This window comes from Phascolarctos cinereus, unplaced genomic scaffold (assembly GCF_003287225.1).
Source record: "Phascolarctos cinereus isolate Bilbo 61053 unplaced genomic scaffold, phaCin_HiC Scaffold_5;HRSCAF=322, whole genome shotgun sequence".
NCBI lineage: Eukaryota > Metazoa > Chordata > Mammalia > Diprotodontia > Phascolarctidae > Phascolarctos > Phascolarctos cinereus.
Window position 1 is genome coordinate 322,129,181 of NW_027555958.1, and position 14,104 is coordinate 322,143,284.

Below are 14,104 nucleotides of genomic sequence, written 5' to 3' on the forward strand. Positions count from 1 at the left end.
AGAGATGTCTGAGCTGAGGTCTCTCCTTAAATGTAGGTTTGGAGTTCATGGCCCCATCTTCCAACCTGAGAGGCAAAGGGTAGTGATAAAGTGGAGTACCAAGGCTAGTGAGATGTTTCAGGAAAATGAGATTATCCTAATAATGACCTTCTTGGGGGCATGATCTGTCAGAAGTCTGTCAGAGAAGTCCCAAAGTGGGGCAGCCAGGTGAGAAATGGAACCAAATTTGAACTCAGATCTCCAGGTTTAGCATTCTATCCACCACACAACCAGCTGCTTCTGAAAAAATGGAATGGTTTGGATCCTTCCCTCTGTGTGTGTGTGTGTGTGTGTGTGTGTGTGTGTGTGTGTACATTATGGATTGAATGCTGGTAGGTGAACTAAGGAGTATGACTTTGACTGAAGGATATAGTGAGCCATTGAAGAATGCAACATTCTAAGCAGTCAAGTTATCACTTGACTTGGCTAGATTTATGCATAAGGAATACTACTATGGTAGTAGTGGGAAGGATGGAATAGAGGTGGGAAGACCTGTTAGGAATTGTCACCGTAGTCACAGAAGAGCTATAATAAGGGGTTGTACCAAGGTGGTGCCAGTAGAAATAGAGGAGGGGGCTAATAATATCTCACATACAGTATCTACTAAATGCCAGGCACTATGCTAAGTGCTTTACAATTTTCTCATTTGATCCTCACAACAATGCTTTGAGGTGAGTACTATAATTATCCCCATTTTACAGGTGAGGAAATAAGGGAAACAGAGGCAGTGATTTTCCCAAAGTTACACGGCTAATGAGTGTCTGAGGCCACATGTGAACTCAAGTCTTCTTGACTCCAGGCACAGCATCCTATCCACTGTGCTACCTAGCTGTCTCCAATGTGAGAGAAATTATGGAAGTAGAATGAGTAAGATTTGATCAACTGAATATGAGAGATGAAGGAGAGGGAACAAAGATACCAAGGTTTTAAACATGAACAAATCAGTGATGCTATTCCTTGTCCTTGTAAGATGTATACCTGCAAACCATTTCTCAAGAACTGCTACTCAAAAATCCTCTTTACTCACCTGTTTTATGATCCCCAAATTGGATTGTCATTTCCTTCTAGTTTAACCTGTATCTACATTGTCATCTAGTCTCCATTTGAAGGCTTTCAGGTATTTGAAAATTACAGATTCCCAAGGCATGCCATTCTACCTTTGGACAACTTTGTTAGGTCCTTTTTTCAGTGTTTACAGTGTTTGCTTCTCCCCGCTAGCTCAAGGCACTTTTCTCCTGTCAAGCAGTTCAGGGAAATTCCTTCCCCATGTTTTATGGATGGATGATCTATCTAGAAGGTCCCTAAAGTTGACTTTTTAGTAAATAGCTGGTGCTTAATCTCTTCCATCCTACTAAAGCCACAGCATTACTCTGGAGAGTTTTTTCAATTACAGGATTATAATGGCCTAAAGGGCAGGGACCATGCTTTGTAGATTTGTGCAATCCCTACTGCACTTTGCACACAGTAGGTGCTCCCTACATTTTTGTGGACTGTTGGAATGAATGAATTTGTCATTTCCACATCAATAAAGCACCTCTCCTATTCAACAAGCCAAACTGCACTTAGTCCTGGTGTATTCTGGGTAACGTAATTGCTTCTTTCCTTTGTGTTCTAATTTTGAACTTTGAAAATACCATATAAATGAGCATTGTGGAACAGAAGAGGATGGTATATGAAAATGCAAATCTATATTATGTTGAGCTTACTCCTAAAAAAATACAATTAATCCCACATTTAACATTCAAAGCTGTCCTGTGCTTTTATGACCTCTTCTGACTCACCTATTTCTTCTTCTTCTTCCCTATTCCTACCTCCCCAGTCCCTTTCACCTCCTCATCCCAACTGGGGACAAAAACCAACCCTTTTTAGCAAGCAGGCATGGTAAAGCAGAACAAATTCCCATCCTGGCCATGTAGTACAACGTGGAGCTCATCCTGCATCTTTAGTCCATAACCCCAGAAGGCAGGGTACCATGCTGACTCATCGGTACTCGGAATTGTGGCTGATCATTACAATGATCACAATTTTCAAGTTGTTCAAAGTTGTTTTTCTTTACGTTTTTATTTTGTAAGTTGTTCTGGTTCTGCTCCCTTCAATCAGTATCAATTCTCACAAGTCTTCCTAGGTCGTTTTTGTCATTTCTGAGGGTAGCACAATAATACTCCATGGCATTCATACACCAACGTTTGATCAGCTGTTCTCCGCTTGATGGGCGTCGCCTTAGCTCCTGCTGCTTTGTCACTAGAAAAAGAGCTGCTATAACTATTTTTGTACACATAGCTGTTATTATTGCTTTCATTTTGCTCTATGCCCTTCCTGTAATTACTCACCTACAGAAGTATATCTGAGCCCTGACCTTTTAGTAAATATCTAGAAGGTAAGAACCACAGCTGTCTAGTTTGCTCTGTATAGTATCTATCTAGGGAAAAGCACTTAACAAAGGCTTTTTTTGGTTATTTTTTGGGATTACTGGATCTCAAACTTCTGGCTGATTTTGCCTTTCAGAAATCACCCTGTCCATCTATCTGTTTTTGGTCATCTGGGGCTTTCCCTTAAGCTAAATGGCTACTCCTGACCTCACTAGGACAGGTGAGGACTGTGTCTTGCTTCCCTTCTTCCTTCAGTGATGTCAGACTCTCAAATAGGAGAAGCCTGTATTGGATCTAACCTCTCTTTTGACCTTCAGATTTATACTGGGGAAAGCCTACTGGAAACTTTAAACTCATCATGTCCAAGACAGAGCTTGTTATTTTCCCCTGAAAAACTCCCCTCTTCCTAACTTCCTTATTACTGTCAAGGGCACCATCATTTTCTCCATTACCAAGCTCACAACCTTGGTGTCATCTGCAACTCCTCACTTTCTCTCACTTTACTTCTTTCCCCCTGTCTAATCTATTCTACTTTCATAATATCTTTGTATACACCACCTTCTCTCCTTTGACACTGCCACCATCTTGATGCAAGGCCTCATCCTTAGACCTGGTACTGCCCTAGTGTCTAGTCTCCCCACCTCAAGCTTTTCCCACTCCGGTGCATCCCATCCTTCACTCAGCTATCAAAGCAACCTTCCTAAAGCATAGTCTGCTCACATCACAAGGTGTCTCCCCCTCCCACTCCATTCAATAAATTTCATTGGCTCTCTATACACTGGCCTCTTTGCTGTTGATCTAACAAGACACTCCTCCTGACTCTGTTTCCACTGGCTGTCCCCCCTCCCCCCATGGCTGGAATTCTCTCCTTCCTCATCTCTACCTCCTGGCTTCCGGGTCTTCCTTCAAATCACAGCTTAAGTCCCACCTTCTGAAAGAGTTTGATTTCATTAAACGTTTTAATTGATGCTCCAAGACAGCTGTGTATAACTGGGGGAAAATCAAACATGATGAAAATACAAATTCTTCATTAGCTTCCTATCACAATGTGGCTCTTTGTGATATAGCAGACAGCAGCTGCACCCAGTACAAAATATTTCACTTGTCACAACATGCTGACATCCAATCTCTGATACCTCTGGACTAAACTGTTATAATGGCAATCCACTATAAGATGAGATTGCTGCCTACCAAAGATATTCAGTAATTGATGGGTTGCAAAGTTGATGCTTCTTTGGTTTAAAAAAAATCTCAAAAAGATGAGAATATGTACAAATGCTCAGGTCCTCAAATCCCAGCTTAAGTCCTACCTCCTTCAAGAAGCCCTTTCTAGTCCTCATTAACCTTAAGCTTTCCTTCTGAAATTATTCTGAATTTATCCTTTTATAGCTTGTCTGTACATAGTTGTATGCGTGTTGTCTCTCCATTAGACTGGCACGTAACAGCCACTTGATGCTCATTAACTTCTACATAGTTGGTTTCATATTGTCTCGAGGGCAGGGACTGTCTTTTGCCTTTGTATTCTCAGAGCTTGGGATACGGTCTGGCATATTCTTGGCAAAGATACTGGAGTGGTTTACCATTTCCTTCTCCAGCTCATTTTACAGATGAGGAAACTGAGGCAAACAGGGTTAAATGACTTGCCCAGGGTCACACAGCTAGTAAGTATCTGAGGCCAAATCCAGACCTGGCACTTTATCCACCTAGCTGGCATAAAGCAGGCGCATCCACTTGATTACATCTGGTATTTGTTAAGCCAGTTTCTATTTGTGGCGTTCTGCTCAGGCGTCTCACTACGGGAGGCAGGGAACAGGCTAATTCATCAAGATGTCCACATGACCAGCCTAAATTGAAGGCGCCGTAGAAACACCATAATCTCTCCGCGACCTTCCTTACATGACCGTCACCTTTTGGACGAAGCCGTTAGATAGGCAGGCAAGGATACGAACGACCTCCTCAAGATGGTGGCCCGGCGAGACCTGTGCGTCACTTCCGCCATTACGAAGTATATAAGCAGCAGGATTTCCGCTTTCGCTCTTTTCCGGCGGTGAAGATCTCCCCGTGCCACCATGCCTGTGAGTTGCTCGGGCTCCGAGGGAGCCATGTTCTGCCTGCCCCAGATCGTCTGCGGGTCGCGAAGGGCCCCCTGCTTACAGCCCCTCTTGCGGCCTAAGCTACGCGGGCAGCAGCGGGGCCCCCGTGCTCGAGGGTGGAGATGGGGCTCTAACATGGCGGCCGCTGCCTTTCCCCTCCCTCCCGGTGCTCGCTAATCTGTTCCTCTTCGCCCCCTCGCAGCTCGCCAAAGACCTCCTGCACCCCTCTCCCCGAGGAGGAGAAGCGGAAACACAAGAAGAAGCGTCTGGTGCAGAGTCCGAACTCGTATTTCATGGACGTAAAGTGCCCGGGTGAGGTCACGCGCGGGTGGCGCCGCGTGGTCCGGCTTGGGACCACCCCCCCCCCGGTCGTCACGCGCCCCAGTGACTCCGGCTCATGCTCACCCACGGCTGCGGAGCGCTTTCGGGGGCCCCCCGCCCAGTCCTGCGGGGGATGGGTGTGTGTGTGGGGGGGGGCATTTTTTTTACACTAGAAGTGTTAATATCGTTTCCCGGGGGATACTGACCCAACGACCTCAAATCTCCAAACAGGACGACGGCCGTGGGGGGATCGTGGAAGAATAAGCGTCTTTGGGGGGCTGTGCCTAGAAACGTCACTGCCTGATATTTTGGGGGGAGGGCTGCTTGGTCTATGCCTGGCAATTAGCCCTTTCTGCTTTCTTAATTGGTGTTTTATTGATAGGATTGAGGCGTGGCTTGTCTCTATCTTAAAACTCATCAAACTTTTAAGGGCCCTGCTGTGCTGGTTTTTGGAAGGGTTGTGTGTGGGGAGGGGGCATCGTGCTTATAATTGAGGAAAGGTGGTGGGCATTGTCTTCACTCCTGATGTGCTCTTTTCAGGGTGCTATAAAATCACCACTGTCTTCAGCCACGCACAAACAGTGGTTCTCTGTGTGGGATGCTCCACTGTGCTCTGTCAGCCTACTGGAGGAAAGGCAAGACTTACAGAAGGTCAGTGCTGAAGCTAGTGCTCCTATGGTTTCTGAAATAGGTGGATTTTGGTGAATTCTGTGATGATGAACAGTTAAGAAGATTGTAATCGGCAGATGACTGAAAACTTTAAAGGAGGTGTTAAATTATCTCTGTGGCTTTTCTGAGAGAGAACCTAGCTGTCAATGGGTGGGGAGGTTAAGTCAAAGCAGGAAAAAGTGAATTATTAGGGTAATTTGAAGTTTTTAAAAAATGGTTAAGAGGTTTGTTGTTGTTCAGTCCTGTCTGATTCTTTGTAACCCCATTTGGGGTTTTCTTGTAACAAAGCTGGAGTGGTTTGCAATTTCTGTATCCAGCTTATTTTATGGATAAAGAAAATGAGGCAAACCAGGTTAAGTGACTAGACCAGGGTCACACAGCTAATTGACTGAGGCCTGATTTGAACTTGGGAAGATGAGTCTTCATAACTCCAGGTTCATCAGGGGTTGGAGTGGGGAAATTTATCGTTTGGTTTAGTAACCTAAGGTGACAACTAACAGTTGACTACTTTTCCTCCAGGATGCTCCTTTAGACGGAAGCAGCACTAATGACTGAATCGAGATGACTGAGAAACTGTAAAGAATAAAACAAATTTGATACAGTTTTGTTCACTGTCCTTCTTTAATGTTGTAAGCGTGGCCCTGTCAATAGTGAACAGTAAAGACTTAGAAGAATTGGAAGGCTGCAACTAATGAAATTGGTTTGAGGGCAGCAGGAGATAAAACCAACAAGAGAAAGCATTAACATCAGTTTTGATCTCTTTATTTAGAGTTTTCACTACTGCCTTGATGGGAGGCAGTTCTACTTGGGCTGAGTTGTAGTAGCCCAACTGTTGAATGTAGCCAGATTAATGCCTCACACTCCATAACCAGTACTGCAGCCTGCTTTGGCCAGGTGGAGGTTGTATATTTGTGAATTGACAGTTTGTGGAAGGATAAGTGTAACCTAGAAACAGAAAGGATGACAGCTGAAGACAGTATGATTTTCACGTAAGGATAAGAGTTATCCCCAAAGTTATTTTTACCTGGTTGTGTACTTCCTGGGGTTGGGACATAGACAACTGGAACTGTCTGGATCCTGTTGAGGAAGGCATTGTATGCTGGAAGAATGAAAAAGGAGCAGTCAGGAAAACTCAAGTCACTAAGACAACGATAATGGAGGTAGGAGTGAAGGTTTTTAAAAAATGTGTTTGGGGGAGGAAGTGGCAGGCTGTGATTTGGGGCACACTGAAAAGATGCTCTAAAATTAGACTTTTAGAGTTAAACATGTGAATGAGGGTTTCTTAATATTTAGGGGTTTCATTCTTTAACATGCTCTATATTACAAATTTTTGGTCTAAAAAGTATGTTACACTCTGGGATTTCCCACCTGAGATGTGCCTTGATTCCACCACCCGAGATGAATGAAAAAGCATTTATGAAATGTCTACTGTGTACTAGGGAGTTACAAAGATGTCAGTCCATCAGCAAAAGGTCATAGTTTGTCAAACCCTGTACTGAGACAGGGATACAAAGTAAAGTAAAACACTGTCCCTGGCTTCAGGGAGCTCAAAGTGAAGGGCCCAAGATCAGGAAAATTTGAATCTAGGCCTCCTGGACTCAAGCTCATCACTGCTATACTGCCTCTGTTCCTTGCATATAAGTAGATGTTTAAAAAATGCTTGAACAGCTGTCCTTCATGAAGTTACCACAGTGCATAAGTCTAAACAAGTAGATAATACAGTTTCAGCATTTGAGTGGAACGAAGCCATCAATTCCACTAAAAGATCCAATATCAATAAGCTGGGACAGGACTGTATTGTGTGTGTGTGTGAGTGAGTCGTTGAGGGAAACGAAAGTCATCTAGTTCAATCCCCACTCCCCCTCCTGCAAGCCCTTTATAGACTGTAGAGGAGCCTGCACTTTGTGTGAGACATTTGGCCTAAGCTAGATGAACATTGTAGGAAACAATTATCCCTCACGATCAGGGATTCATCTCATTTCTGAAAACTGTTTTTAAACAATATGGATGGGGAATGAAACATGGCAAGATTTAATCCATTGGTTAACTCACCTAGGAAGAAGATTGCTATTGATGCAACACCAGCAAAAATGGTAAAGAGAAAAACTTGGTAAGACACAATCAGCTGATGTATAACACTTGAATCGTCACAATGATCTAAATGTTTTGTAGGAATAAAGCAAAATTAGGTTTTTTAAAATATGAGAATAATTGGTATATCTAATCTTTATGGAGCCTGTAACTTAAGCCTAACCTCGATGCAGTTTGGAAAACAAAAATGTGTGAAAGGCCTGGGACAGTCATGCACAGTAACCTTTTCTGTAAGTTAATCTAACTGATCCATTCCAAAAGCCAAAATACGGTGTCTATTCCTTAGCAATTAGGCTAAGGTGGCTTGGCAAATAGTTACTTGTGATGGTTCAGTTCTGTTAACACTGAATACTTTTAATGTGGGAAGCACTGCTAGGTATTTAGGGGAATACAAAACTGAGTAAAATGGAGTCCCAGCCCTTCAGACATTATACTCTAATGGCATGACAATGGGCTATTTGCCCTCCCTGTCCCCTATTCCCATTTGCATCTATTTCTGACTACTCCTAAGGCCACAACTTCAACTAGGTTAACTCCCTGGTGAAGAGTACACAACTTGGAAAGCTGGGTTTGGGTCCTTGGCTACAGGACTGTTGGTTAATATTACTGAATGCCCACCCAGCAGACTCATGGGCTGGGTGCTGTAAAGGCATTCTTTGGGTGCTTTGTTCAGTCATTTCAGTTGGATCCGACTCTTTGTGACCCCATTTGGGGTTTTCTTGGCAAAGATACTGGAGTGCTTTGCCATTTCTTTCTCCAGCTTATTTTACAGATGAGGATGCAAACAGGGTTAAGTGACTTGCCCGGGGTCATACAACTAGTAAGTATCTGAGGTCAGATTAGAACTAGGAAAGATGAGTCTTTTTACTCCAGGCCTAGCACTCTATCCTGGCTTAAAAAGTAAATGATGACATACCAAAAAAAAAAAAAAGAACTTATGCCAGGCAAATAAATATAAAGCAGCATAACAAAATAATGACATGTACAAATACTGATCTAGGTGGGGCTAGGGGAAGCAGGCAACAAAATCGTTTATAAATGAAGAAAGGCTACCTGGAGATCATGAGCCTTATTACATGTTGAGTTTGGAAGCTGGGAAGGCCACTAGAGCTTGACGACAAGAAAGGGAGCATTTCATGAAGTGCTGGGTTATCATCGTGGCCCTCGGTTATGTTTCCTTTTACTTAAAGTAGGAATAACGTGTTCTTCCACCCCCGCCCCACCCCCCACCCCTGCAATGGGATAGCTTTTGGCTTAGATTAAAATCTCTGTTAGCAGAAACTGAATGAAATAGAAGTTTTGGCCTTAGATGCTCCAGAAAGAAGAATCTCAGTAAGGATCCAGGAAATTACCACCCATGCTGGATTCCTCCATCACTGCCCTCACTAGCACAGCCTCTCTCTGGCCTGTCAGGGTACAGGAGATGTTGATGAAGACCGGAGCTGCCATCTGCTGGAGTGATGTGAAGTTGACAACCCGAACTGGGTAGATGGCCAACCCTGGAATGAGGGATGATCTCTTATGGGGAGAGACGACCAGGACTGGAGAGCTAGGGAAAACCTGGAAGAGAAAATAAAGTAGCTCTTGTTTGAAGAGGAAAGAAATTCAGAAATATTTCATTCCAATACCCACAGCAGTGCTGGGAGGAGAATCCTAAGGAGACCTGGCTATGGCTCACTATGAGACTACAAACCTTTAGTTTTCCTGCATGTAAAAGGGGAACGCTGACATTGAGTCTGAATCTTCACAGTTCCCCACTACACTGAGGTGAGTGACAAGTTTGTGATATGCAAAATACTCTTACACCAAGCCTGAGAGGTATAAGGTATTAACCCAATTTTACATGAAAGAAAACCGAGGCCCAGAGTATAGGTGACTTAGCAATGGTCAGAAAACTAGTGTCTGGTGATGTTAAAATCCTGGTCACTAACCCTCTACCTATGCCTCTGAATCGAACATTGGATGGATATAGAATAACCATTTCTTAGTTCTTTGTAGGTTCGATGGACCACACCTCTTTTTACCCCAACAGAATGAGAGTTGGAGAAGAGGCTTTCCTTCAATTTCCCATGAAAGCGACTTAAGCAGATAAAAAGAATGAGGGTTTTGAACAGCTGACTCCTGATATCCCGAAAACAAAATGACATCCCCAACCCCCCACCAAAACCCAAAGCCCAAAAAGATGAGGGAATGACAACAGAGAGGAACAAAGAAAGATGAAGTCCAGCACTACTTACGTAAGATAAAAGGATTTAGCTTTGGAAGGGACTTCAGAAATAAGCTAATGTAGTCAACAAACAAGGTTACCGTATAAAGCTGGAGTTGTTAACCTGGGGTCCATGGACCCTTCAGGTTTCAGGGGATCTGTAAACTTGCATGGGAAAAAATAACATCTTTATTTTGACTAACCTTTAGCTGAAGTTTAGCATTTTCTTCAATTATGAATGTAGGCAATAAACCATTACTCTCAGGGATCCAGAGGCTTCATGCAACTGACAAAGGGGTCCATGATGAGGAAAAAAAAAAAGAATCCCTGTTCTAAAGATTTCACATATTTAAATTTAACCCTTTTTAGGGAACTGATTCAGAGTTATAGGGATAAGAGTTATTCCCCAATTTATAGTGAAAGAATATGAAAATGCAGTTTTCAGAGAGAGAAATCCAACCTATCAGTAGTCTTATAAAAATGCTCTAAATCACTAAAAATTAGAAAAATGCGAATTAAAACAATTCTGAGGTTTTACTTCACACCCTTCAGAATGGCAAAATTGACAAAGAAGGAAAATGACAAATGTTGTAGGGGCTATATGAAAACAGATACATTAACCAAAACCAACAGATACTTTTAGTGGAGCCATGAAATGTCCAGCCACTCTGGAAAACAATATGGAACTGTCTAAAAAGCTATGTAAACTATGTATACTTTTGGACCCAAAGACACCATTACTATAGCTATACTCCAAAGAGATCAAAGAAAGAAGAAAAGGATCCACATGTAGTCTTTTGGCAGCTACAGGTGTGAGCACCTCTATAGGATAGGTTAAGCACATGGCTTTGTGTGTGTGTGTGTGTGTGTGTGTGTGTGTGTGTGTGTGTGTGTGTGTGTGTGTGCGCGCGCGCGCGCGGGCGTGCGTGCTTTTGATGAGGCAATCGGGGTTAAATAGTTAAGCTAGTGTCAAGTGTCAGACTGGATTTGAACTCAGGTCCTCCTGACTCCAAGGCTGGAGAGCTGTATCCACTGCGCCACCTAGCTGCCTGCCCCTAGGACCCACATGTATAAAAAATATAGCAGCTCTTTTTGAGGTGGCAAAAGAATTAGAAACTGGGAGGGGTGTACCAATCAACTGAGGAAAGGCTGAACAAGCTGTAGTATATGAATGTGATGTAATACTTTTGTGCTATAGGAAATGATGAAGGGGATAGTTTCAAAGACACTAGCAAAGAATTGCATGAACTGATGTGGAATTAAGTGATTAGAACCAGGATAATTTATACAATAACAACAATACTGTAAAGACAAATTAATTTGAAAGTCTTAGGAATTCTGATCAACTCAATAACCAACTATGATATGCTACTCACCTCTTGATAGAGGTGATAGATCAAGAATGAATATGGCTCAATGTGGAAATTTTTTTTTTGCTTGACTATATATGTCTGTAACAGAGTTGTAGATTTTTTTTTTTCTGCAGGGGGAAGGGGAAGGGCAAGGAAGGTCAGGGAAGTAGGAAGGAGAGAAGGTGGTCCTTCATTTGAAAAAAATTAGAAAAATTAAACTCTGGTTATTTTAAAACTCTCTATTTTCCTATAGTTAATAGTGGATACTAGCCCTTGGAAAACCTAAAGAAGGGTAGTGGCCTTATTTCAGGGATAACTTCATCCTTTTTTAAAATAATATTTTATGTGCATACCCTTTGATCCAGCAATAGCACTTCTAGGGCTATATCCCAAAGAGATCAAACAAATGGGAAAAGGACCCACATGTACAAAAATATTCATAGCAGCTCTTTTTCTGGTGGCAAAGAATTGGAAATCAAGAGGATGCCCATCAATTGGGGAATGGCTGAGCAAGTTGTGGTATATGAATGTAATGGAATACTATTGTTCTATAAGAAATGATGAACAGGCTGACTTCAGAAAAACCAGGGAAGACATGTGGTCTGATGCTGAGTGAAGTGAGCAGAACCCAGAGGACTTTGTATACAATAGCAGCCATGTTATGCAATGACTAAGAATGTTAAACTGAACCCTTCTCAGCATTACGAGGATCTAAGACATCTCCAGAGTCCTCGGGATGGAAAATGCTGTCCACATCCAAAGAAAGAACTATGGAAGTTGAATTGCTCTCACTTATTTTTACCTTAAGTTGAATTTTGTTTCATCTTTCTGATGGTTCTTCCTATTGGTTTTAATTTTTACTTACAACTTCACTAATGTGAAAATATGTTTAATGGGTATGTAAATGTAAAGCTTATGTCAGATTGTGCGCCGTCTTGGGGAGGGTGGGGGGGGAGAAAGAGGGAGAAAAAATTTTCAACTCAAAAGCATATGAAAAAAAAAATAAAAGAAAAAAAGAAAAAAATAATATTTTATTTTACATGTAAAGACAATTTTAAACATTCATTTTTTATAAAATTTTGAGTTCCAAATTTTCTCCCTTCCTTCCTCATCTCCCTACTCCCTAAGATGGCAAGCAATTTGATATAGGTTATATATGTGCAATTATGTAAAACATATTCCATATTAGTCATGTTGTGAAAGATGAAACAGACCAATGGAAAAAAAAACACTAAAAAATATGAAAAATAGTATGCTTTAATCTGCATTCAGGTGCCGTCAGTTCTTTCTCTGGATGTGGACAGCATTTTTCATCGTGAATCCTCTGGAACTGTCTCTGATCACTGTATTGCTGAGAATAGCTAAGTCATTCACAGTTGATCACCCGTACAACATTGCTGTTGCTGTATACAATGTTCTCTCCTGGTTCTCCTCATTTTACTTTGCACTAGTTCACGTTAAGTCTTTCTTTTTTCTGAAATTGGCCATTTTTTCATTTGCTCATCATTTCTTATAGCACAATATTATTCTATTACAATCATACTTGTTCAGCCATTCCCCAGTTGATGGACATCCCCTCACTTACCAATTCTTTACCACCACAAAAAGAGCTGCTATAAATATCCATTTTTTTGAAAGTGAAAAAAGTATGCTTCAATCTGTATTCAGACACTATCAAATCTCCATCTGCAGATGGATGTTGCTATAAATATTTTTGTACAAATAGGTCCTTTTTTTTTTTTTAATCTCTCTGGGAAACAGACCTGGTAGTGGTATTGCTGGATCAAAGGGTATGTACAGTTTGATTGACCTTTGGGCATAGTTCCAAATTGCTCTCCAAAATGGTTGGATCAGTTCATAACTCTACCAACAGTGCATTAGAGTCTTAGTTTTCCCACATCCCCTCCAATATTTATCATTTTCCCTTTTTTGTCATATTAGCCAATTGGATAGGTATGAGGTGGTACCTCAGAGTTGTTTTAATTTCTCTCATGAAAGTGATTTAGAGCATTTTTTCATATGACTATAGATAGCTTTGATTTCTTCATCTGAAAACTACCTGTTCATATATCCTTTGACCATTTATCAATTGGGGAATGACTTGTATTCTTATAAATTTGACTCAGTTTTTTTAATATTTGAGAAATGAAGACTTTATCAGAAATACTTGCTATAAAAATTGTTTCCCAGATTTCTGCTTTCCTTCTAATCTTGGTTGCATTGTTTTTGTTTCTGCAAAAACTTTTAAATTTAATATAATCAACTCCATCCTTTTCAAACCCTTTCCACTGTAGTTACCTAGTTGAAGGGAACCCAGGATGCTGGGGGATGTAGAAGAGAAGAAAGTGGGAGAAGGGGTTAGGGTACTGGACTAAGCAGGGTCTCTGGGTATTTAACAGAAGCAGGGAGCCTTAGGTGTACTACTGATACAAATAAGTCACCTAATCTAATTTTCTCCCCATTTGTGAAATGGGAAGAATAATTCCTGTCCCCATTTTGCCTCATTTAAGTAGTGAAGGAGTGAAGAGGGAACAGTCAGACCTAGCCTATCTGTATATTCGCAGGACGGAAAAGAAACATATGTTTTTACCTAGAATTTTTAAAATGGCTCCAAAGTGCTAATCCTAATGGATTGTTGAGGCTTGTGATTATTAGAAGTATCATGTGGTATTGCTCAGAGCATGAAAGCTGAAGAATATTTACTGCAATGTTAAAAAGGAGTTTCAAAAATATTAGTAAAAATTCTGAGTTTCTTGTACTAGTAATTAGCTAATACTGGAAAACCTCTCTAAGTCCATCCTATTCATTTCTCCCCCACCTTCAGGTTTTATTCTGCCAAACAAACTACAGGATGGGGCAGGGCTAACCCACTCAAAGATCTCTAAGGAGGAATAGACAATTTCCCTGTGGTAAATACAAGGAAGGGAACTCTTCTTTCTGTTTAATTTTAACTACTCCAATTCA

General features: G+C 41.5%; 2 protein-coding genes across 2 annotated transcripts in view; one reads left to right on the plus strand and one right to left on the minus strand.

Annotated features, from left to right (window-relative positions):
* Positions 1-4,414: 4,414 nt before the first annotated feature.
* On the plus strand, positions 4,415-6,092 carry RPS27 (ribosomal protein S27). Its single transcript, XM_020991704.2, has 4 exons — positions 4,415-4,483; positions 4,704-4,813; positions 5,363-5,473; positions 6,011-6,092. The coding sequence occupies exons 2-4, from the start codon at positions 4,795-4,797 to the stop codon at positions 6,037-6,039; spliced, it is 159 nt and encodes a 52-aa protein (XP_020847363.1). The 5' UTR covers positions 4,415-4,483; positions 4,704-4,794; the 3' UTR covers positions 6,040-6,092.
* A 155-nt stretch (positions 6,093-6,247) lies between these two features.
* NUP210L (nucleoporin 210 like) overlaps positions 6,248-14,104 on the minus strand; it is a 135,141-nt gene continuing 127,284 nt past the window's right edge. The window contains exons 37-40 of the mRNA XM_020991696.2: positions 8,935-9,142; positions 7,544-7,648; positions 6,516-6,590; positions 6,248-6,436 (exon numbers count right to left, since the gene is read on the minus strand). Of these exons, the coding sequence (XP_020847355.1) occupies positions 6,339-6,436; positions 6,516-6,590; positions 7,544-7,648; positions 8,935-9,142 (486 nt within the window). The 3' untranslated portion in view covers positions 6,248-6,338. The remainder of the gene's footprint in view (positions 6,437-6,515; positions 6,591-7,543; positions 7,649-8,934; positions 9,143-14,104) is intronic.